Here is a 26,558-nt window from a genome sequence, read left to right as displayed (position 1 = left end):
TAAAGTGGCTTGGGCCACTGTATCACACCGAGGTCTTTGAAATGCAGTCTGAATAGGCAAATGTTGAGTTTCCATCAAATTTATATCCCTCTAAATAGAATAAAAGGCTCCTACAGAGACATTTATTGAGCATTGATTCAAATAAATGCAGCTGTCAATCAAACTAGCAGTCACGTCCTGTGCTTTATGAAAGTTCTCACTGCATTTCAACAACTGTCAGCTCTATTCTGTGTTAAAGTCCGTTGGCTGATCTATTAGCCCCCTATAATCAGGATTCTTATAATAACTTACTGTATGATGTCTACTGTACAACTGGCTACCTGGTTAAGCACCATGGAGAATGTATTTATAGACAGACAGGTGGGGAATGAGGTTATATAAATACTGTATATCAGCCACTACATTAAAACCACCTGCCTAATATCGTGTAGGTCCCTCTCGTGCCGTCAAAACAGCTCTGACCCATCGAGGCATGGACTCCACAAGACCTCTGAAGGTGTCCTGTGGTATCTGGCACCAATACATTAGCAGCAGATCCTTTAAGTCCCGTAAGTTGCGAGGTGGGGCCTCCATGGATCAGACTTGTTGGTACAGCACATCCCCTAGATGCTCAGTCGCATCAAGCTACAATGCACTGTGTGTTCTGACACCTTTCTATCATGGCCAGCAGTAGCTCTTCTGTGGGATTGGACCTGACGGGCTAGCCTTCGCTCCCCATGTGCATCAATGAGCCTTGGTCGCCCATGACCCTGTCGCTGGTTCACCGATTGTCCTTCCTTGGACCTCTTTTGGTAGGAACGAACCACTGCATACTGGGAAACACCCCACAAGACCTGACGATTTTGGAGATGCTCTGACCCAGTCATCTAGCCATCACAATTTGGCGCTCAGATCCTTACGCTTGCCCATTTTTCTTGCTTCCAACACATGAAATTCAAGAACTGACTGTTCACTTGCTGCCTAATATATCCCGTCCCTTGACAGGTGCCATTGTAGCAAGATAATAAATGTTATTCACTTCACTGTCAGTGGTTTTTAATGTTTTAATGTTGAATATTTAAAAGGAATATTCCAGGTTCATTACAAGTTTAGCTCAATGGACAGGATTCGTGTCATAATGTTGATCACCACAAAAATGTATTTCGGCTCGTCCCTCCTATTCTTTAAAAAAAGCACAAATCTGGGTGACTGTAAGGCACTTACAATATAAGTGAATTGGGCCAATTCATAAACATCCAAAAAGTGCTTCACATTTCTGCATTTAAACCCTCCAAAAACGCCCTCATTCATTGTAAGTGCCTTTGTTTAACTCACTATTTCTTGATGCTTTATCAGTCATTGCGATGACTGCGAAGAGTTAGTTTGTCTTGGTTTTTGAGTTTGAAGTTTGACTGAGTCATCCACTGCCTCTGATGTTAATTAATTTTACTTTCAGCAAATAAATGAATTAAAAGTAATCTGTTTCTGTTTTCAAAAACAGATATGTACTTTATTATATATGTAAAAATAGAAATAGGAGGCAGGTGATTCATCCTTTTGAGGCAAAACAATTGAAAATGCCAAAGGGGGAGAGAAACAACAACATTATGTTTTATAGCTCCACATAGGAAAGACAAATCAAATGAGATCTCTTTAATATCTTGATTGTTTTTCAAACCGCACTGAGATTAAAAGAAGAGCAAATGGAGACTTTTGCTTCAGTCTCCTGCATCTCAGATATTTCCCCTTAGAAAAAGACCCCAGCAATCTTACTTGTGTCTCCCCCTGAGTTCCAGAAGAGAACTCAACAGTGTCTTCAAACGGTTCTCAGATTTGCCAAAGTCCTAAAGCCTGCAATCAAAAGACAGAGATCTCAATATAAACCCAAACTTTTCTCAATAAATCCTCCCAAGACCAACTGATCTGAGCTGTGCTATCATTTTATAGCTCTATACTATTACTCAATGTCAACAATTTTCTCATTTGTGTCTATTTTCATTTCTCTTAATGAGATTTAGGAGAAACATCTGAGACAAAGTTGATACTCAAATGAAACTGCACTGAGAAGTCCTTGAGCTTTGAAAAAGCAATCTCTGAGAAAAACTTTTCTGGGGCGACACGTCGTTTTTAATCGCAAAAACATTCAAAACATGTTTCATAGCTCAGCTTTGTGCTCGTCGACTGCACAGATGTTAAAATAGTAATCCGGACAGATGCACAGCTGTCGGCACTGCCACGGAAACGGCCTGTGATGTCATCGAGCAGAAATGCATCTCACAATGTTTTCCAAATTCTGTGGCAGGAATGTAAATAGTGGCGATTAATCCCTGTCGCTGTAGGATTACTTATCAACAGGCTCAAAGACGAGACTGTCAACACTCAGTGCCAGTGTCTAATCCCACATCTGATCCACTGGCAGAGTTCTCTCTTTCCAAGCTAATTAAACATCCTGAAGGGCCTCACAAACATTTTAATTTTTCCCATTCTCATGCATTCACCCAGAGACACATTCAACGCTAAGAGGTTGCTCTTTCATTGCTCAGGAGACTTCTCGGTTAAGTTTGATAAGTCAGGTTTCCATCCAAGTTTGACTTTATGCACAAAATCGGAATATCACAAAAACAATGTGAATAAAGCAGCGTTTCCATCCCATGTGCTTAAGAGAACAAAACCGTTGGTTCTGGGGAAATAGGCACAACTAGAAATGAAAATGGAAGTTGAAGCCACTGTGGCTCTTATAATAAATGTAATGAATTACTTGGGGTTTAAAGTGCGGTGAAATGCTCTGACTAACTTCATGTTTCTTAAGATGTATTATCTTGGGATGTGAAAGCGCATCAGACAGTTCTGGGAGGTAATAGCAGCTACTAACTTTTATGACAGGCTTTGTCTCCGGCATTTCAGAATAACCAGAGCAGCATTTCTGATGATATTGATTATATTTTCTGAACGAATTAAGTATTCACATTACTTTTTTTTTTTTATCTCTATTCCTATGTAAATTGTATAGGAATATTCTGTAAATGTGTTTGTGCACATATCTTCTTATCGAATGAATGGTATATCCACCTCAAGAGAGTGTATACAGTTTTTTTTTAAGCACATTTGGGAGACTTTTCACATCTTGGAATTTCCATCTATTTCCATCTTTTTTGTTTATACCAAAATATGCATAAAAATACATGGATGGAAACCCAGCTATTGAAGTATTAATTTTGTCTCAGATATTTCACCTTAAGTTATTTTGAAGAAATAAAAAATGACAACTGTTGAGTAGGAGTACAAAGCTATAAAATGAATGTGGATAGCACAGCACAAATAATTTGATCTTTAAATAATTTGATATGCAATGAGTTCATATTGAAATCTCTGAATTTTGATTGCAGATTTCGGTATCTTGGTAAATCTGAGCACAGTTTAAGACATCGTTCAGATCTCTTCTGAAACTCTAGAGAAGACAGGTGATATTACCGGTGTTGTTTTCTCAGGAAAAAAGGAGGCAGGAGACATAAGCAAAGGTCTCATTTAGCTTAAGTATGACTTCTGTAATGTGACGTCAGAGTAAAACAGGATAATAAATGAGAAACATTGTTGGATGGGGCTTGATTTTATCCATCAAGAATTGATTGGATTGTGACATGCTAACTCACTTTCAACTGCTTCTAGTTTCAGCTAACTTAACATGTGTAAGTATTTGTATGAACATAAAAAGATTCAACAACTTAGACATAAACTGAACAAGTTTCACAGACATGTGACTAACAGAAATGGAATAATGTGTCCCTGAACAAAGGGGACAGTCAGTATCTGGTGTGGCCACCAGCTGTATTAAGTACTGCAGTGCATCTCCTCCTCATGGACTGCAACAGATTTGCCAGTTCTTGCTGTGAGATGTTACCTCAATCTTCCACCAAGGCAATTGCAAGTTCCTGGACATTTCTGGTTTGAATGGCCCTAGCCCTCACCCTCCGATCCAACAGGTCCCAGATGTGCTCAATGTGATTGAGATCTAGGCTCTTCACTGGCCATGGCAGAACACTGACATTCCTGTCTTGCAGGAAATCACACACAGATCGAGCAGTATGGCTGGTGGCATTGTCATCCTGGAGGTTCAAAGAGTCAGATAGTCCCGCCCCAACTAACACCATTGGTTGAGTAACATTGTTGGGGTGGGTCACTCAAAACAAACAGAGGAATTTTTATATTTTTTTCAGTTTTTGAGAAAATGTACCAATGAATGGCTTACTAGAAGTTGTCTCTGCATATTAAACTGGGATAAAAGAAAGTATTTTAATGCTAAAAAAGTTACATCAGCTTTAACCAGTCACAAAGTGTTTTGGTAAAATGTTTTTATAAAGACACCCAAATAAGCAAAGAAGCGAGTAGAGGGAGTCAATTCCAATGTCTTCTCCACAGTAGTTCAAAGAGGTACAAACCAAGCACTTGTTCGACTATAATTGCTATGACAATTTTCGTTATCACCAGATTCACTGTGATGTTGAGCATCTACTACAGTGAGATTCCCGCATGTGAATTCAATATGTCAGTGTTCATCATAGCTGGTGAATAATTCACAATCTGTCAGTAACGATTAGTACAGTGGAGTGAATTACACACACACAAACACACAGTCAAACCTGCTGTCAAGCCGCTGAAATTTGCACGGAAAATGCAGCAGGACAGATGCACTCTCTGGTCTCAAAGCAGCTGTAAAAACATCATGACAAACAGGATAAGTATGACGCTGATCCAAGATGGCAGTGAAGAGAACGTGCTGACAAATTCAATCATCTCTCTCTCTCTCTCTCTCTCTCTCTCTCTCTCTCTCTCTCTCTCTCTCTCACATGTATCACAAGCAGACACAAAGTAAACCAGAATTATCGGAACTATAAATATACAAAAAGAAGGTTGCTTTGCAAAACAAGCCACTTACAAAAAGTACCGTGGCGAGGACTTTGGGGAGAGCTGACACTTTGTATCCTAATTAAGAAATAGTTCACCCACAAATGTCATTCCAAACCAGTATAGCTGTGCTAACCTTTTAAGGAAAACCATAAAGTTCACCAGTCCACATAGACTGTTTCCTCTCTTTTCATCTGCCACAGGCTTTCACTATAATAGATCAAATCAGAGACAGATTCATCGACAAGAATGACCTGAGGGATACTTTTACAGCTTTAGGTGGGCTGTAATCGTTCCTGTGATGTGTCGCTGTACTTTTGCATGGTGGTTAAACTATCTTACTGACAGCAGCTGTGACCTCTGACCTATCTGCCTCCACAGGCTGTCTGAACGTCAAGCAAGAGGAGCTTGATGAGATGCTGAAGGAAACACCAGGACCCATTAACTTGACGGTCTTCCTCACCATGTTTGGAGAGAAGCTTAAAGGTAAATGGCAAAGTAAACCTGGAAGAAATAAACAGGCTAATACAAGAAGTGCATTCAAACAAAATAAAAGCCCAAAAAGTCCTGTAGGAATATCAATTTATCCAGCAGGAGGTTGTGTTTGCTAAGGCAAGCATCATTGTTTCTATTGCTCACATTTAGGGATAGGGATTTAAACAAACCCCAAACCCCTAGTTTTGTTTTAATAAATGAGGGATGAGTCGAAATAATTTTTCTGGTATCAACATTATGCCACAAATGCTATTGATTGAGCTTAACTTTTATCGAACTGGGAAAATTCCTTTAAACTTTGACATGTAACACGTCCTAAACGGTTTGTTTCTGTGAACATACCTCAAATTATGGGGCTTTTTGAGAAGAGGTGTGTTATTACTTTTTATACTTGATCTGACTTACGACTAAAGCCATAGTACCAGGGACCAACATATCTTAGAGAACTGGGCGGGGGGCAACTTTGACTTGGGCCAGTGAGTAACCACCTACCCAGAACACCCTAGCAACCACCTAACAACCAACCAGAACCCTCTAGAATTGTGGTGGTGTGTTCTGCATGGGTAAGCACCACTTAAAATATGATTTTATTCTCAAAATTATACTTGATATTGGATAAGCTGTAAAAGAAAGTCTAGTTGTATTGTATTGGAATAAAGTTATTTTACCCTATTGGGAATCACAAGTGTTTTAAAAAAAAATTGTGCATGAGCCTATATGAAAATGGGCCCAAATTAAGGTAGAAATCACAGTAGGAATCCTGTTCTCTTTGAAACCTCAGGTGCACATGCAGAGGAACCCAGCCTTTAAAGTGTTCAATCCAAATGGAAAGGAGACTTTAAAGAAGGATATGTGAGTACAATTAAATCAAAATAATCCATTTAACAAAAAGCGAATGAACCTGAATCTTTACTCCGATGGAGCAGATGTTTAGTGCTTTCCCTCCAGACGCTGCAGGTAATCTGGACTATAAGAACCTGGTCTACATTCTCACACATGGAAAAGAGAAAGCCAAAGAGTGAAGCATCTGCCATCCACAAACATTGATTTACACTATATGGTTTTCTCAGACGTTGTTCTGCATAAGTGATACAACAAATATGGTTTTGTGCATTATGGTCTTTTATTCCTAACACAGAATCAAACATATAAATCAGTGTCAGAAATTAACTTTTCGATAAATGGGCAATAATTGCCCCCGTGGGTTTAATTTTCAGGGCCGTTTTTCTACATTTTTCTAAACATTATAAAATGTATACTGTCATTCGTTTATTCAGATACTCATCAATTCGTTATCTTCAGTTCTCAATCTGAATAATCAGACTGAGACTATCTTTCCTCCTACCCATAAGATTAAATCAACATCAAATAAAATATTTGTCAATGTTTATAACTGGGCTTAGAATAGAATATTAAGAACTATATCAAATGTCCATCCATCCATCTTCAACCGCTTATTCGAAGTCGGGTCGCGGGGGCAGCTGCTCCAGCAGGGGGCCCCAAACTTCCCTATCCCGAGCCACATTAACCAGCTCTGACTGGGGGACCCAGAGGCGTTCTCAGGCCAGTGTGGTGATGTAATCTCTCCACCTAATCCTGGGTCTTCCCCGAGGCCTCCTCCCAGCTGGATGTGCCTGAAACACCTCCCTAGGGAGGCGGCCAGGGGACATCCTTACCAGGTGCCCAAACCACCTCAACTGACTCCTTTCAACACAAAGGAGCAGCGGCTCTACTCCGAGCTCCTCACGGATGACTGAGCTCCTCACCCTATCTCTAAGGGAGAAGCCCGCCACCCTTCTGAGGAAGCCCATTTCGGCCGCTTGTACTCGTGACCTAGTTCTTTCAGTCATGACCCAGCCTTCATGACCATAGGTGAGGGTAGGAACAAAAATTGACCGGTTGATCGAGAGCTTTGCCTTCCGGCTCAGCTCTCTTTTCGTGACAACGGTGCGATAGAGCGAGTGCAATACCGCCCCCGCTGCCCCGAATCTCCGGCCAACCTCCCGCTCCATTGTCCCCTCACTCGTGAACAAGACCCCGAGGTACTTGAACTCCTTCACTTGGGGCAATACCTCCTTCCCTACCTGGAGTACGCGCTCCATCGGTTTCCTGCTAATATATCAAATGTTATAAATAAAAATTAAACAGAAACTGGGGCTCTTAATTCAGAAAGAATGATTTAAAATCTTAGAATTTAGAATTTTAAATCTAAATTTAGAATAAGGGGGTAACTTTAAATTCTGAACCTGATTTAAACAAAATACCTTTAATATTAGGGTTAGTTTTGAGGTTTTTATGGTCAGATTAAGAGTTTGATGATGAAAGCAACTGATATAAAATGCCTAATAATACATGCATGCAGTAAAGTCTCATCCCTCTTTTTTGCTGTAACTTGCTGTAATTTTGCTGTAACTTGCCAAGCACAATTTGAACTAAAATTACAGTGGTCCCAACAAGCAAAGTCACACTTAAAAACGTGTGAAGGCATTTAGAGAACAAAATAGCACACTTGTCAAGCAAAACATTTCACAAAAATATGTTTGTTAGGTTGGAAATGCTAAATGTATATATATATATATATATATATATATATATATATATATATATATATACGGTTCAAAATAAAGACAAAAAGTATTAGGATACTTTTTGCTTGTTAAAAAGTCTTTACTGCCATCTTCTGTCTGAGTACTGGACTTACAAGGTGACTAATGCCAGTCTTTTTTGCACTCTAATCTGTGAGTTGTGTTCAGAAGATAATGACTAAAATGAACATGTGACTGATAAATTCCAGTCATATAAGACACTCATTAAATCTGTTTCACCCACATTGGATATAATCATGCTTGCCTTCCGCTCTTATTGCCGTCAAGGCAGTCTTTACACAAAAGATTAATTCTACCAAGGTGAGTCATCTTAGTCTGAACAATGAAGCGTTCATAAACCTGAATCCTCCACTTCCTTTGAGGAAAAAGCAGTTGGCAATGTTGAAGGTAATTCTAATCTGTACTTAGAAAGTCCTTTAGTTAACTGTGCATCAGGGCTTTGACACAAGTGCTTTTTTGTAACTTAGCTGCATGGATGAAGACATGTCAGATACCCACAGATAATGAAGCTTGCAATTACTGACTCAGTAGAGTGCTCCAATAAACTACTTAAGAAATTTATTTAGATCAAGGGTAAATAACATGATTTAAAAACATTAATTAAATACATAAATAAATGAAGCAACAGAGAAAAAAAAAATTCTCCAAATGTTTTCGTTTTTAATTTATTCTATTATTTCTGTAAATATTTGTTATGCTTATTTATGCTTTCGTCTATTTCACTATTTATTATTTAAATGCACATTATGTATTTATTCCACATTTATTTCTGTATTTTTCCATGTATTTATTTCCTTGTTAATTTACTTCTGTATTTGTATTTCTTTATTGTTGTATTTTTTTATTTCCTCATTTATTTGATATGATGAGGAGGTTTGGCTTAAACATTCAGACACAGGATTCGAGCCCAGATTAGAAAAATTGCATCATACCATGGAAAGAATGGGTGTATATTACCTGGGCAGAGATTTGCAGTGGCACATAACGAACTCATATAAGAAACTAAATATGTTTTATATTTCAAAGAACTGTTTGTCCATGAATCCTTGGGTGGAAGTTGGTTCTGTCATATCATAGCTCATGCGAATAAATACAGGATAAAATACAGAAATAAATAGATAAATGAAATACAAATACAGAAATAATTACATGAATAAATATCAATAAAATCATAAAAATATTAAATTACATTACATTTTTTTTCCATTTCCACAACCATTTATTATATTGATTATTTCGTTCTTTATTTATTTATTTATTTTAAATTTGTTTTTTGGTTGAAAACATTTGTTTTTTGGTTGTACTGCACCAGTATAACCACTAGGTGGAGATAAAATCATTTAGAATTGATAAGAGTGAGAGTTTCATACCATTCGACTATCATTGACGGTTCAGATTTGGTGGAGGTAAGTAATAGTACACAATACAAAACCTTACATTGCAAAAATCAATCTGAACCAACATGAAGACCTGTTTTTGTCAAGTTAACTAGTCCATATATATATATATATATATATATATATATATATATATATATATATATATATATATATATATATATATATCTCATGTCAGCCACAACATTAAAACCACCTGCCTAATATTGTGTAGGTCCCCCTCGTGCCCCCAAAACAGCGCCAACCTGCCTCAGAATAGCATTCATCACAATTGTACAGAGTGGTTATCTGAGTAACCGTAGACACTGTCAGTTCAAACCAGTCTGGCCATTCTCTGTTGATTTCTCTCATCAACAAGACATTTCCATCTGCAGAACTGCCGCTCAGTTCCAAACTTCTTCCATTAACGGATGATGGAGACCACTGTGCTCATTGGGACCTTCGAATTTTTCTGTACCCTTCCCCAGATCTGTGCCTTGATACAATCCTGTCTCGAAGGTCTACAGACAATTTCTTGGACTTCATGGCTTGGTTTGTGCTCTGACATGCACTGTTAACTGTGGGACCTTATATAGACAGGTGTGTGCCTTTCCAAATCATGTCCAATCAACTGAATTTACCACAGGTGGACTCCAATCAAGTTGTAGATACATCTCAAGGATGATCAGTGGAAACAGGATGCACCTGAGCTCAATTTTGAGTGTCATGGCAAAGGCTGTGAATACTTATGTACATGTGATTTTTAATTTTTTTTATTTTTAATACATTTTAAAGATTTCAAACAAACTTCTTTCATGTTGTCATTATGGGGTATTGTTTGTAGAATTTTGAGGAAAATAATGAATTTAATCCATTTTGGAATAAGGCTGTAACATAACAAAATGTGGAAAAAGTGAAGTGCTGTGAATACTTTCCGGATGCACTGTATATATATATATCGTTTATATATTAAACTTTTAATAAACTATTTTGAATTTTATAACCATTGTACATTGTTTGCTAGTTAATTTTTGGAAGTAATTACTGATTACGTATCAAATTTTATTAATGAACTCTGTGGCCTGTGGATTTGACGTCACGGCCAACTTGTTCCCCTTTAAAGGTACATGGGTTGCGTAACGGCGTGTGACGTCAGAGCAGTCACAAGACTTCAGCAGTTCATGAACCGCAGCGACACGCGAGCGCGCACAACGATGGTGCTCTGCGCGAGAAGAAAGTTTTAAAGAAACCGGATCTACCTTGATATTCTGAATCACACCTAATCGATTCGCTATGGAGAGATGAATGTGACTGATCAGCGTTCGGTTATGTACAGTCAGTGATTGATACGTGAAGATAGCGATTTGATACATTGTTGTAATAGTGTAACATTGTTGTTGTTACATTGTAGCGGCATTGACATATCTTCATCCGTCAAATAGAACCGTGGATCTGCTGTTGTTGCACTAACAACCCCCTCCAGCTCAGTCCGGGGGTAATGTTGTCCGTTCTCTCGTACGGTAGACTGGTGGCCCGAGCGGTCATCGGCGGACTCTCTCAAACCGACAGCCGCGATTACAGTCTCGTGTCCGCCAGCTGCGGTTTCGGGAAGGATTTTCGCAGGGGGATCTTGAAGAAAGGGATGTGTTATGGAGACGATGCATGCTTCATAGCCCGACACAGGTCTGCTGATGTGTTAGGTAAGTGATCAACCTCCATGCGAAGGCAAAAGCGAATAATTAAAGGCCTTTGGTGTTATATCCGATGGAAAATTGCCTTGGAATTCCTTTAAGAACGGGTTTTGTCGAGTGGCGTTTGTGACGTCACAACCATCGCAAACCGTTGTTATATAGGCTATATATTGGTCGGTTGTGGTGTTTTGTAACATTGTGTAACGAGGACAGTGAGGACATCAAACAGGCCGATGCCGCTTCTGATGTAACGCGTCGCATTTTGAATCGACATTATTCTCTCAATGTTGCATTTTTTTCCATTTGGACGTCATTATTGACAACGACGCACGTGGGGCAGGAATCGCTAGCCGGCTGTCAACAAAACAAATACCGACTATAAAACGAGTGGGAGAATGTTTTAAGTGTAAGCGTCTAACGTTTACATGAGTAGGATGGCTTGAATAATAGTATTTGTCTTGAAAATTAGGAAGAGGGTCTGCATTTTAAAAGAATAATTATCTTAGCATTTACTCACCCTTATGACATATGTCATGTTTATGGCTTTCTTTCTTCTGCTGAACACAAATTAAGATTTTTAGAAGAATATTTCAGCTCTGTTGGTCCTCTGCACTGACATTGAGTGTTATATATAGAAAGTGGGATAAGATGTTGAAAATAAATAATATACAGTATTTAATGTAAAGTTAATTTATTAGTGACAAGGGCTAATATTTACTGTATAATTTAATGTGAAAGTAGACTGTAGTGACAGTAGCTCAGTTCACATTGCTGCTACATTTTGTTTTTGTTTAATACCACAACCAATATTATGTACTGCAGTAAATATTAAAATCACTTCTACCTACTGTTAGGTATCAAGAGTGCATGTTAGTTTTGATGTACAACCCCAATTCCGAAAAGTTGGGACAGTATGAAAAATGCTGATAAAAACTGAAAGGTGTGATTTGTAAATTATATTCACCCTTTGCTATATAGAAAGCCCTACAACAAAATATTATATGTTGTGAATTTAATTGTTTTTTTTTTAATGTACAGTCATTTCAAATAAGATTATTGCAAACGCTCCAAAAATGTTAGCCTAATAACAATTTGTTGAGTTAAAATAACAAGACGATGTGAAACCAGATGTTTAAAACAGGCGAGGCAATCGTTCTTCAAGAGCAAGGATCATTCGAGACTTGTTAATTTTCTATCAGATGTTTCAGCAAATAATCCAGCACTCTGAGATCAATGTTCCCCAAAGGCTAATTGGAAAGATTTGGGGCATTTCACCCTCTACAGTGCACAATATAGTTAAAAGATTCAAGGAATCTGGACAAATCTCGGTGTTTAAAGGGCAAGACGAAAACCATTTCTGAATGCGCATGATCTCTGATCTCTCAGACATCACTATCGTAAAAAACACCATTCATCTGTGATGGATATCATGAACATGGGCTTGGGATTACTATAGTAAACATTTGTTAGTCAACACCACTTGCCGCTGCATCCACAGATGCAAGTTAAGACTTTACTATGCAAAGGAGAAGCCGTACATCAACACTGTCCAGAAGCGCTGCCAACTTCTCTGGGCTCGGTCTCATCTCAGATGGAAAGTAGAACAGAGGAACTGGGTTTTTTGGTCTGTGAAGTCCACATTTCAAATAGTTTTTGAGAAGCACAGCAGTTGTGTTCTCCAGGATAAAGAGGAAAAGGACCATCCATGATGCTATTAGCATCAGGCCCAAAACCCAGTGTCTGTATGGGCCAGGGGTGTATCAGTCCCCATGGCATGGGTAATGCCTCCTACACACTACACGACTTTCAAAGACGTTAGATCGTGGTACCGTTCATATTACACAACTGTCTGTCTTGTCAAGGAAGTTGTAGAGTTTTCAAATTACACAATGAATCCACGACAGCGGTGAACACATTACAAAACATTTCAGTATTGACTAATGAGACTTTCTTGATACCGCAGCCATGCTAGTTGATGTTCTATTGCAGGTACATCAGGACTCCTCCCACTGAAACTTCCCGTTTCTTGCTCTCTCATTGGCTGTAGGTCAATGCTGCTGTTGTATTCAGTCAAAACATATTTTGCATTGCGTGATTTGAAATTGCAGTCCAGATATTTAACATCCTAGATATCTCACTGACGTGTCGGCGCTTCTCTCAAATCGCGTCTTTGATAGTTCATTCATTGCGATTTTTGCTCACGGGAGCGAGCTCCGATTGGCCTACGATTTCAGGCTTTTGTTGACGATCTCCACAAAACTGTCAGCGAGCGAAAATAGGGCTTAAAATCATGTAGTGTAAACTCGGCATAACTTGCACATCTGTGAGAACACCATGAATGCAGACAGATATGTACACATTTTAAAGCAACATATACTGCCATCCAGCACTGTCTTTTCCAGGGACGTCCCTGCATTTTTCAGCGGTACAACTTCAAACCACATACTGCCCGGATTACAGGTGCATGGCTGTGTAAGCAGAGAGTGCGGGTGCTCCAATTGAGAATATGTGGTGCATTATGAAGCGCCCCATACGACAACAAAGTCCCCGTACAATTGTGCAGCTGAAGACCTACATAATGATGAATGGGGGGAAATTCCACTTTCTAAACTTAAACTTGTGTCTTCAGTGCCCAAATGCTTAATAAGTGTTATTAGAAGAAATGGTGATGTTTCACAGTGGTAAATACTCGACTGTCATCTGATTAGAAATTACTGTACATTTAAAAAAACAACAAAAAACAATTAAATTCACAAGGTAAAACATCATATAATGTTTAGTTGTAGTGTTTTCAATATAGCAAAGGGTGAATATAATTTACAAATCACTCCTTTTTTATTTTAATAGCATTTTTCATACTGTCCCAACTTTTTTCAGAATTAGGGTTGTAACAACAACAACAAAACATCTTCTAGTTACAAGAAGGAAGTCCTTCTTAAAGTTTGCTAACAAAAGCTGAACATTTATGACCCTCAGATAGATCAAATCTCTTCATGCTTTTTGTGAGATTAATTGTTTTTATAAGGAAACCATATTTTCTGACGCAAACAGCTCCAAATAGTTTGTTATTAGTCATACTTAAAAGTTTACTCTTTAGATGTTGTTGAGTAGTCCTTGTATCTTTTTGGTCCTCCATTTAACTTGCACATAAGGTGTACTTCCACTAATTCAAATGAAACTATTACCAGGTCTAATGACATCTGTCTTTAGACCTGATGGACGAGACCTACTTGGACAGCCATTCAATGTGTCTTGCAGAAGTCAAATTAACCTGAGACATAAATCCTATTGGACAGCTAAAACATATGGGCCGGGATGTCCTGTTGACTTTGTATTGACTGTAAGAAGCAGGTACTGAGGCTTCTAAGCAACTTAACTTAAATCAACAAATCTAACTCTAGAAATCCCAGTATTGCTTTTAGAGAATACAAGATACTTGCCTTGTATGGTCACAATCAAGTGTTGCTGCTCATTGTTTGTCACAAAGAATGTTGGGAGGGCTATGTTGGAAAATCCCCTGTCGGTCGGACTGCTTCAGATAATGTTACAAGCTGTGGCATAGCCAGAAAAAAGGCTCTGGGTGTGCCAAGGGAAAACTGGGAAACATTAATTTCTTTCGATCTTTAAATTCTCTTTAAGTCCTGTGTTACTATATAATGATGTAGCTAAACAAATTAATGACAGTTTTATCAAGGGTGTAGGTTAGCCTTTTAATGTATACTAAGCAATAAGGCTTTATATTGTCGTAAAATTCAACGTACATTTTTTGGAACGGTTCTGAATTATTTTCCAAAATATGCTGAAGACACAAATGTAAATGGAGGCACAATTTGCACTATACAGGAACATTTACAAAAAAATCATATTCACTAACTCAAAAGCTTAATTTTGGATAAGAATTAAATGTGCTAATCATCGGGTTGAACAGAACAACAAACAGCAGTCCCAAAGTGTAAAATCTCTGCATTTAGGGACTACAGGGAGGTTTGGTTCATGTGTGACTGCAAATGTAAATAATAAAAAATAATATGGGGCGGCTGTGGCTCAGTTGGTAGAGTGGGTCGGCCACTAATCGCAGGGTTGGTGGTTCGAATCCTGGCCCACACGACTCCACATGCCGAAGTGTCCTTGGGCAAAACACTGAACCCCAAGTTGCTCTCAATTGCAGGCTAGCGCCTTATATAGCAGCTCTGCCGCCATTCGTGTATGAATGTGTGTGTGAAACTATATTGAACCAATTGTTGAACTATAAATTACACATTTGTTACATCAAGCAGGGTCACAAAATTAACAAATAATGGTATAAGCCCGAGTAAGCTTTTCAAGTGTGTTCTCCAAATATTGGGGAAGCAGCCACTTTGTACTATGCTTTCCTGTTTATGGGTAAACATGGAGTCACATCTTGATCATCTTTACATTTTCAGAGTTTTGCCAGTGTTTCACCGATTTGCACTTCTCTAATGATGTGCATTGAGATCATTGTGACGAACTGTTCTGTTTTTCTTGTGTCAATTGTGTATGTTTATTACTCGCAAAAACTTATGAAAACTACTCTGATAATGTTCACTTTTAGTGCTCTATTATCTGTAAAGGTATTGGCCCTCATCATGCTATATGTTTATAGGTGTGGCTGATGGAGTGGGTGGCTGGCGTGACTATGGAGTCGACCCTTCTCAGTTCTCTGGAACGCTAATGAGGACGTGTGAACGACTGGTCAAAGAAGGACGATTTGTGCCGAGCAACCCAGTGGGAATCCTCACCACCAGCTACTATGAGCTACTTCAGAACAAAGTACCACTGTTAGGTAAGCATATTCAGTGCCAGTTTATGGGGTAAGTGAAGTTAAATATGGTCGCAAAACAAAATAATATATAGAATATTTAATACATACATATATATGAAATACTATCTAATCAAAACTGCCAATAAATTGGATTATCATAGTCTGCTTTTAAGGCTCCGTGAATTGTTGTATAGAAAGCAAATGGGAATTGCAACACTGTCAATAAACTTTGCAGCACCATTTTTTCACCTGCAAAAACTGTTTGTATAAGTTATTATATTTTGTATTTAACTTCTTATCATATTTTTGCAATGTTATATGTGAGGCATTAAGTACACAGTCCTGTGTGTTTGTCTTTCTCGGATTTTCAGATATTTGTTTGTTTTTAATTAATTGATTCAGAGGGGATGATTCGTTTCGTTCAATGCTTAGAACTCTTTATTTAAGAAGTTTTTGAAATGCCAAAGTAAAACATGGGTGGGGAAAAATACTTCTGGAACCAGGGCAGCTGAAAGACTGGGTTGTGTGCTATTATGCTCCAGCTTGGTCTAAATTAGGCACATGTTAGATTTGGAGTCCGTTCCAACTCTCCGTAGACTGTGTTGTAACTTCAGCTTCAGGCTAACATTTCTACTAAAGGTGTGTCTGTCTGACACCGTGTCCTAACCAGATGCAACACGTGATAAAATGTATCTGTTCCATGTTAAACAGAGTTTTTGTCCTAACCAGCCACAATCTATTTTTGGAATGGTTTCTATATCTGTAATGTCACGCTGGCCAGCAGTGTCACCAAATGGGTCTAAAATCATTCTCACGGCAGTATATTAAGATCGGCATCTCGCTAGCTGGTTCACATACACACACACACACACACACACACACACACATGAGTGTCACACACCTACCGAATGTTGTGCTTGACATCTCGCTCTCTTCAGCCGGGGCTCTGTCACACAATCACACACACACACACACATACACACACGGTATTTGTTGTTTACGAGGACTCTCCATGGCCTTAATGTATTTTGTACTGTACAAACTATATATTCTATCCCCTAAACCTAACCCTACATTTAAAAAAAAACAAAACAGTTTAGTATGTTTTTAAGCGTTTTGGTTTATGAGGACTCTTGAGGTGTCCTCATGAACCATGTTTATAGCATAAATGCATGTGTATAATCTAGAATAGTGCTAGTAAGTAATTCTTGTAAGCCATATACATTTGATCACACACACACACCAGTTCAGAATAGCAGTGAGGAGACATACCGGCTCATTCTTACTTTCTCTCCGCTTCCCTGTCACGTGAAGATCGGCGAAATAAAACCAGGACTACCGCATGAACATAAACAATCGTATAAGACTAAAGAAGAATGCCATTCATAACATAACTTTGCACTGTGTGTGATTGTGTATTTTTCCCCTCTGGGTTTGTCTTAGAAAGCATATGCACATACGGAGCTTCAGTGACATTTTTTTTTGTGTTCAATAAACAAACTGTTTTGTCTGTGATTGCACAGTTTTCTACATTTTATTGTCAATTATCCTCATTTTAGTGTATTAATATCGCAGTGTCGCATCCCACCTGGTGTGGACAGACAGATTGCGTGTCGCTGTGATCTTATTGCGTTGCATCTGGTTAGGACGAGGTGTGAGCTAGGCCTGTCATATTAAAATGTGAATATTATTTGAATTTAAGCAAAAAATGTGCACTCTAATGCTAAAAATGCATTCAAATTTTAACAGAAAAGCCAGTGTCTCAATATGCTTTTAAAGTTCTTTTTAATTAGATACAGCAACTAAAAATCAGCATCCCAGCACGAGACACTGAATAAACAAAAACAAATTAAACAAAACATTTGTCTAGCGCATTTACATAGAAAAGTAAATGGTTGGTTGCAAAAGCATTTGGTGTGAACAGCCCCTTAAAGTAGGTGGAGGTACTTGGCCGTTGCATCTTGAGAGATCACAAGCATTTCTCAGATTAAGAAATTCGATTTTAAATGCTTTGTCAGGAAAGGAATTCAATTTGGAAATGTGTGTTTCGAGATTCTCGCATTCGGTTCCGTCTGATTGAACAGCCCCTGGCCTGTACTCATAGTCTGAGCCGCTTCACCACTTAGTTCAGCCAAATACAACTATATAACTATATATAACTGCTATCTGTGAATATTGCTACACTACATACAACTGTACCCCCCCAACATTTTTCTTTTGACTTAACATTTGAGAATATGGACAAACTGAAACTTTTTCTTTATTTATTTTATGCACATTTGTTGAAAATGAAATGCTCTTTTTTTTAAAACAGCCAGGAATGTTCTTTGCAATAATATAATGTTGATGTATGATTTATGTATTTATTGCACCCTCTTGTGGACTAAGGAAACAATGGCAATTTAAAAATCAGCTGACTTTAAAATTCGATTTTAGTTTCTCTGCTCAATTGACAGCCCTCGTGTGATCAGTAGTAGCTTTCTTTCTTGCTGCATCCACCAACATGTGGGACAACACACATTGATGATAAGCCATACGATTGTTGTATGAACATTATGTTCCAGGACAGTTCGTGCCATTAAAGAGTAGAGGTTTTATGTTTCCTGACATGGGAGGGAAATGGTTTTTGGGAAGGGCTTTTGCACATTTTTCCCAGGATGAGATCAAAGTTGTAACTAAATTGTCATGGACAGAAATGAGTCATTGTACAGAGTACTGAACATGCTGTGGGTTGGATAAGTCACGGACAGAATATACTGCGCCACAAGTTTGGATTTTTGTACAAAGTTTGCACAAATTCAATACTAAAGACAGTTATAATGGTTTGGCTTTTTGAAGGAATGTTCTGGGTTCAAAACAAGTTAAGTGACATGTTTTCACTTATCACAGGGAGTAATTTTGCTTTATTCCTCAGTCTATGTTAAAATAATCACTTTTTCTAAATATAGCCATAAGACCTAAACATTATACATGTTGATATGAGACTGGTATCATAGAATTGCTAACCTTTTCGTGCAAAGTTATATTAAATGCAACTACTGTCATTACAAAGTAAAGCCAGTAAACCCTGTAGCTTGCACATGAGACATGCAAAGAAAACAAAAAACTGTTTATGATTTGACTGTTGGTAACGCATAACCAGAAGATCATCCGCCTAGAAAAGTAGTCCCACCACTAAAAGGATTAGATGACTTGACAAATCAAATAATACATTTTGTGTACAGAAAAAACCCTTTAGAATGCCTTCCCCATAGACTATGATTGTAAAGGCCAATTTATACTTTTGCGTCGAAGTTACGGCATAGGCTACGTGTAATGGCCCACTCTGTAGTTTGCATTTACAGTTCTGCTTTGGTGCGTCTGCGTCATTCTGTGAGCACACAGCCAAGTGCAAGTATATAGAGAGAAAATGCCTTCATATCATAAACAGATGTCTTTTTGTCGCGTTTCACTTGTAACTCTATTAAACGAACCAAATATTAAAACACCAGATTCTCCTAATTAAAACAATTCCAAATCGTAAGAGTCCCTTGTCCAAATACAATGTAGTCTGATGCATAGATCTTAAAATAATCTTGGAGAAAATGCAACGCTACTTCAAAGATATTTTTTGTCATCCTTGGGGACAGTCTCTGGTTACAAGGCAGACCAATCACAACTGTTGTGGTCTGGGTCGACATGACGCAGTTAAATTTTTCAAGAGGCGCACGACAGGCTACCCCACCTACTACGCAGTTATCACTATACTGTAGCTACGCGTAGCCTACGGTATAGGTTCAACTCTGAAGTACATGTAAATCGGCCTTAAGTGTATTACAGCAAATACCATTTTTTATTTAACAAACCAAGAAGCAAGTAAAGATTTTGTCATAATGGACAGCATGACACATATAATGATGTATTATTCCACTTTGAAGGTAAAGATCCAATAGATTACTATAACGTGACTGATTCTGAGCTTCTTGTCTTCAGGAAGCAGCACAGCATGTATCGTGGTACTAGACCGGCAGAGTCATCAGCTACACACAGCAAACCTGGGAGACTCTGGCTTTCTGGTCGTTCGCGGAGGAGAGGTTGTCCACAGGTCTGACGAACAACAGCACTACTTCAACACCCCGTTCCAGCTCTCTATCGCCCCTCCAGAAGCAGAGGGCTCAGTCCTCAGTGACAGGTAAGAATGTTTGTTGCGTTATGTGATTTTTCTTTGACTTTGTGATTATGCAACGCCATCATGTCCCTACCTAGATGTGAGGGAGACATAATCCTCTCGATGGGAGTACAATAGCATGATTAGTCCTCACACTGAGAGCCTGCTTATTAACTCAATTGGATTATCAGTCCCTGCTGGTGAGAAATTTGTCACCCGACAATCTCTATTCTTCTATTCTGAGTGCTGCGTTGGTGAATTTCAGCAAAGAGGAAAAGGACGCAAAATTGCAAAGATTACATCTATAAATTCATCCCCTTTAAAGCACCGCCGCTACAGTCATCAAAGCCCCACTTGTGTAACATACACCACCAGCAGTAAAGTTCAGGACAATTATTGCCTGACTTAAAAGTGCATGCTGTATGCAATTTTATCATTTATAATTAAGCACAAGATGTTTTTTGTTACAACAGTTTTGTGCAATAAAAAGTTGTAGTTATTTAAACTTTAGTTATTTGAATTCTGCATTAATGCAGCAAATTCTTTGGCAGTGTTCAGTTAGGCTAATGTACTTTCATATTTGTGATTTTAATTTGAATGTAATAAACCACGTGTTACAGTAATTTTTCCATGGTTAAGGAGCATTGTTGTATGCATTAAGTTGCAGTGGTGGGTAGAGTCATGTTGGGGTAACCTCCTCGTGGTTGCTATAATGTGGTTGTCACTCTCATTGGGGCGTGTGGTGAGTTGTGCGTGGATGCCGTGGAGAATAGCGTGAAGCCTCCCACGAGCTAGGTCTCCGCGGTAATGCGCTCAACAAGCCACGTGATAAGATGCGCAGATTGACGGTCTCAGATGCGACTGAGATTCTTCCTATGCCACCCGGATTGAGGCGAGTCACTACGCCACCAAGAGGACCTAGGGCACATTGGAAATTGGGCATTCCAAATTGGGGAGAAAAGGGGAGGGGAAAAAAATAAAAGATATTAGGGGCTATTCATACCCAACATGTTCTTGTGCTAAATGAAAAAAGGTAGACCTGTTTTTAAAATTGTATTTCTTGTTAACACAACAATGTGTTAAAAAACAAAGCACATGGATGAGACAAAAAAGCAGTGAGACTTAAAGATGTCTGTCTAGCGCAAAAAAACACAGGTGCAAAAACGTGTTCAGTGTGAACAGCCACCTAGGGTTAATTGTTACTATAAATTAATAGGACTGTGGATTTAACACGTTAATTCAGTGTATTACAAATTTACAAATTAACATGATTAATCGTGTCCCCGGACCGTAAAATGGAATATTCCTTCCATCGGAGCAATACAAGTTTGAAGTACCACCTGTTTTCAGCAGGGGGCATTAAGCGCAAATTCCGCTGTATAGGCAACACGCAACTGTACAGAGAAAACTGTACACTCTGGCGTGTTTGTTGCTACAGCGACAGGACAAGATAAAATCGCAATCTTGCGTTCAAAAACAGCTGGAGCGCAATTTTGAATGCTGGGATCTTGACACTTGTTTTTCTAAGTTTTAAATTACATTTACTGTAACATGACACAGCGACCTGAAAACATAACCAAAGTGTAACTTTGAGATACTCTAGATACTCTAAAAGCGTTCGTCTGATGCATTGATGCATCATTAGAAAAGCTCTTATAATAAATCTATCTCGGATAGATTGACGAATTCAATTGCAGAATGGATTGCTGTGGACTGTAGGCCAATAAAAGGCTTATGTTCAATAATAAATAAATAATAAATTGCCCTCTTAACTCACTTTTAGTACTGTTTTATCAGTGCTTTATTTGTCCACCACAACAATGTAATGCTTTAATATATTAATATTTAATAATATACACTGGTAGCCAAATTTTGGAATAATGTACAGATTTTTGCTCTTATGGAAAGAAATTGGTACTTTTATTCACCAAAGTGGCATTCAACTGATCACAATGTATAGTCAGGACATTAATAACATGAACAATTACTATTACAATTTGAAATAAATGTTCAGAACTTCTTAAACTACTTCAAAGTGTTCTCATCAGAAAATCAGCTTTGCAGATCTTTGTTATGCTAGCGGTCAATTTGTCCAGATACTCAGGTGACCTTTCACCCCACACTTCCTGTAGCACCTACCAGATGTGTCTGTCTTGTACAAGACAGATGTGTCTGTCTTGTCGGGCACTTCTCACGCACCTTCCAGTCTAGCTGATCCCACAAAAGCTCAATGGGGTTAAGATCTGTAACACTCTTTTACAATTATCTGTTGTCCAGTGTCTGTGTTTCTTTGCCCGCTCGAAACTTCTCTTTTTGTTTTCTGTTTCAAAAGTGGCTTTTTCTTTGCAATTCTTCCCATAAGTCCTCCTGAGTCTTCTCTTTACTGTTGTACATGAAACTGGTGTTTAGCGGGTAGAATTCAATGAAGCTGTCAGCGGAGGACATGTGAGGTGTCTATTTCTCAAACTAGAGACTCTGATGTACTTATCCTCTTGTCTAGTTGCACATCTGGTCTTCCACATCTCTTTCTGTCCTTGTTGGAGTCAGTTGTGCTTTGTCTTTGAAGACTGTAGTGTACACCTTTATATGAAATCTTCCATTGTTTTGGCAATTTCAAGCATTATATAGCCTTCATTCCTCAAAACAATGATTAACTGACGAGTTTCTAGAGAAAGCTGTTTCTTTTTGGACATTTTTGATCTAATATTGACCTTAAGACATGCCAGTCTATTGCATCCTTTGGCAACTCAAGAACAAACACAAAGACAATGTTAAGTGTCATTTAATGAACCAAATATCTTTCAACTGTGTCTGATATAATGGCAAGTGATTTTCTAGAACCAAATGATCAATTTAGCATGATTGCTCAAGAATAAGGTGTTGAAGTGATGGCTGCCGGAAATGGGGCCTTTCTAGATTTGATAAAAAACTTACTTTTTTCAATAGTGATGGTGCTGTTATCAGTAATGTCCTGACTATACTTTGTGATCAGCTGAATGCCAATTTGGTGAATTAAATTACCAATTTCCTTCCAAATCAGCAAAATCTTTACATTATTCCAAACATTTGGCTGCCATTGTATTTAATATTTATAATTATTTACATATAACTATTTATAGTTATTTAATAATTATTCATTGTATAATTTCACCTGCATAAAAGGCTGTTGGCATGGCTCTGACCACTGGACTGGGTCTGGGGCTCCCTTTTTAGTGAGATAGGTCAGCAGGCTAGTGATAATTAGGCACAAACCTTCTATTATAGCCAGGCAGCCCCAGGTAATGTCTCACCTCCTTTTTGGTCTTGGGTCTCAGGCAGGCCACAACCACTCCGGTCTTATCAATTTGGGGTCGCACCTGCCCGTGACCCAAGTGGAACCCCAGTTACCATAACTCCACCTGTCCAATTGTGCACTTCTTGGGGTTTGCCGTGAGTCCCGCCCGTCACAGCTACCTCAACGCTTTTCAACGGAAACCGTTCAGCACAGTCTCTGGGTTCATGTGGTAAATCTCTCTCTCTCACTGGCATCTGTCTCACTCCTAAATCCATCCACCTGACTTCCCTTCAGCCATTCAGATGTCAGACGCGCTCTGTGAAGATTACAGTGTTTTTGGGCTCGTTTTAAACAGTGTAACAGTTTCTCATATTCTGTTTATGTTTTATGAAATAAGTAAGCCACATCTGTAACTCTATGCTGTGCACAAATAAACCGCTTTTAGTCTGTGAGTAAAATGGTGTGCCTGTTGTATTCTATTCATCATTAACATTAGCGACTGTGGATATTTCTGATATTTGCAATGCTCTTTGCAATGTAATTAATTGTCCTGTTCACTGAATAAACGTTTTTACTACGAGTGTGATTAAGCATTATTTTGTGGACATGTAAGAAGAAGACGCATTTGACAGTGGTCTAGAGTTTCTTACAACAATAATGTTATGATGGACAAAATATTTAAACTGGTGGCATAAATTATTCATTTCTATCGTCTGTATGACGGATATTTTCATCTGTTTTGGTGAGCGTGTGTTTGACCAGCCGACATCAGTTACGTATTAATTATGTATATAAGTCACTTTGGACTATAAACCGTGACATACTCCAGAAAAATTTACATTAGCAACATCAAAGCAGACACTAGTTGTAGTTAGATTGAAAAACCTTTAGTTATCAGAATTTATTCAACTATAGTTTCTAAAATACTCATTGTCTTTCCCTCCCTACAGCCCTGAGGCTGCCGATAGCTCGTCCTTTGATGTCCAGTTGGGTGACATCATACTCACGGCTACAGATGGTCTCTTTGACAACATGCCCGACTACATGATCTTACAAGAACTTAAAAAGCTCAAGGTACGAGAATTTCTACAAACACTTCCATAGTTTTGTTTTTAGGGACTCTAATGAGAATTGTGTTCTGTTCCTAGAATACCAACTATGAAAGTATCCAGAAAGCAGCCAAGAGTATTGCTGAACATGCCCACGTTCTAGCATACGACCCCAATTATATGTCCCCTTTTGCACAGTTCGCCTGTGATAATGGTTTGAATGTCAGAGGTGAGTCGTACTTATGCAAGATATATACTTATTTTAAAAGCTGGCTAAATAGGTATTTTAACATAACTGTTGCCTTTTCTGATTAACAGTTTTCTCAGAGATCTGTTCATGTCAATGGCCATCAATGCGTTTCTACACCCCTAACTGGCACATATTGAGCGGCACAGTGTTGTAGATATCTTGTGAATCCATAGTTTCAACATTCACTTGACAACATTCCTTTTGTTTTCTTTCCAAAGGAGGAAAGCCAGATGACATCACCGTTCTGCTGTCAATTGTAGCGGAGTACACAGACTAACACTTACAAGGTCTACAAAATGCATCTCTTGTTGTCTTCCTCTCAGTCACTGGACAGACAGCTGTTTCCTGCTGGCAGGATCGAGGGCTGTATGAGTTTTCTGTCTCTGGCAGGGACTTGGACCCCACATCTATTTCTTGGGCTCTTTGGTCTTACTAGACCGTACTTAGTGATGTCATCTACTCTTGTGAATGGGCTCATGACAAAGTCAAACAACTTGAACATCTTGATACAGACTTTTCTCACTCCTTGGTGGCCCTCACAACTTTCGTTGTGCTTTGCAAGGGCTGCAACAAGTGTTTGGTTGATGTCTGCTCTGCAGGATGTCTGTAAGAATCAAAAGTATTCCTGTTGTCCAGAGTTAGTGGTAATGATGTGGTTGAGAATACCCAACATGAAGCCAAAAATGGAGAAAGAATAAGGTCCAGAAATCGAGGGAAAGTGAACCAGAAAGTAAGGGATAAGCATCCCAAAAAAGGACATTTCGGCATCAGAAAGAATCATTAAGATTGCATCATCATGCCAATTTTAGATCACTTTGCTCTGGGGAGTCTTAGTGCATAACTATGCCCTCAAGTTACATTTGTCTTGCGATGGCACGTTTTGCCTGTTTACTTTCCATTTAAAAAAACACCTGATCTGCTTGACAGCTGAGATCTGGGGTTATTAGGCACACGTTACTACAACAAACTGTTCATTAGCTAACGGACAGTTTGTATTTTGGAGAGTATGTTGAAAACGTCATGTAACTTTGCAGTATGAGATCGATTAGAGTGTTTAACAACAAAATATAAAAGTTAATAATCAACCACAGAGATGCATTCCTCTAAGATATTGATGAACTGATGAAAGAAGCTTTTGGAGCTTGAAGAATAAAATGTTTCAGTACAAATAAAAGGGTGGATTGCATAACATAGAAGTGCACAAACTGCACATCAAAACAGATTTTGGGGTACGGTGCACATTATAGATGCTCTGTTTGCTTAGGGAGACATTTTAAAGACATTTTCTGTTATTTATTAATTTAAAACAGTGTTACTCCCCATTTGAGTTTTCTTTTTTCTTCTTACTTAATTAGTGCTAGAGACTGCAAGAGAGATGTGTTGAGAGGAAAAAACAGTCTCGTGCAAAACCACTTTTAAGAGTTTCACAACTGTTTGAGTATGTGTGCGTGCATGTGTGAGAAAGGAATGTTTATGAGGTGTAGATATTTTGGAAAACTGGCTGTATATTTATGTATGACATGTATGCATTTGAAGCGTGTATGCTATTGCACATCAGATGTATATGAGAGTATATTTGATAATTGTGTGGATTCTGTGTTAAAAACAAATTTTTCTTGGTCTTTTTTGGAAAACATCCCTCAAGGTGTTTGTGCACAAGGCTAATGCTAGCATCTGTGAATGCTTTCAGTGGGTATGTGATGATCACATGATCTAATAAAGTTATATTTTTATAAGTTCTGCTTTTAAAGGCTTTTTCACTAATTTAGTCAAATTAATGTTCCTCAAAGGAAAACCAGCATTACTATGAAAATTATTGGAATAATAAGCACATTAAAAACTTTAGTTTTTATCAATTAAAATGTTAAAATGTTTTGGTATTACTGGCACCTTACAATAAGGTTCTGTTAGTAAATGCATTAGGTATCATCAACTAACAATGAACAAATTGGTTTTTATTTTTTATTGGTTTATTATTCTTGGTTACTGTTAATTTATCAAATTAC

The 26,558-nt window shown here is 38.3% G+C and overlaps 1 protein-coding gene and 1 pseudogene across 1 annotated transcript; both read left to right on the top strand.

Moving 5' to 3' along the window:
• Window positions 1–4,717: 4,717 nt before the first annotated feature.
• LOC127630597 (myosin regulatory light chain 2, ventricular/cardiac muscle isoform-like) lies at window positions 4,718–6,398 on the top strand (annotated as a pseudogene).
• A 4,130-nt stretch (window positions 6,399–10,528) lies between these two features.
• Window positions 10,529–26,288, top strand: pptc7a (protein phosphatase targeting COQ7 a). The gene is made up of 6 exons (XM_052108291.1): window positions 10,529–11,058; window positions 15,674–15,853; window positions 19,805–20,003; window positions 24,204–24,327; window positions 24,402–24,531; window positions 24,771–26,288. The coding sequence occupies exons 1-6, from the start codon at window positions 10,857–10,859 to the stop codon at window positions 24,827–24,829; spliced, it is 894 nt and encodes a 297-aa protein (XP_051964251.1). The 5' UTR covers window positions 10,529–10,856; the 3' UTR covers window positions 24,830–26,288.
• Window positions 26,289–26,558: the final 270 nt, after the last annotated feature.

Source organism: Xyrauchen texanus, chromosome 37 (assembly GCF_025860055.1).
Source record: "Xyrauchen texanus isolate HMW12.3.18 chromosome 37, RBS_HiC_50CHRs, whole genome shotgun sequence".
In the NCBI taxonomy this organism is placed as follows: Eukaryota; Metazoa; Chordata; class Actinopteri; order Cypriniformes; family Catostomidae; genus Xyrauchen; species Xyrauchen texanus.
Note: the sequence above shows the minus strand (reverse complement) of the source record. Positions and strands in the feature narration are given on the sequence as shown.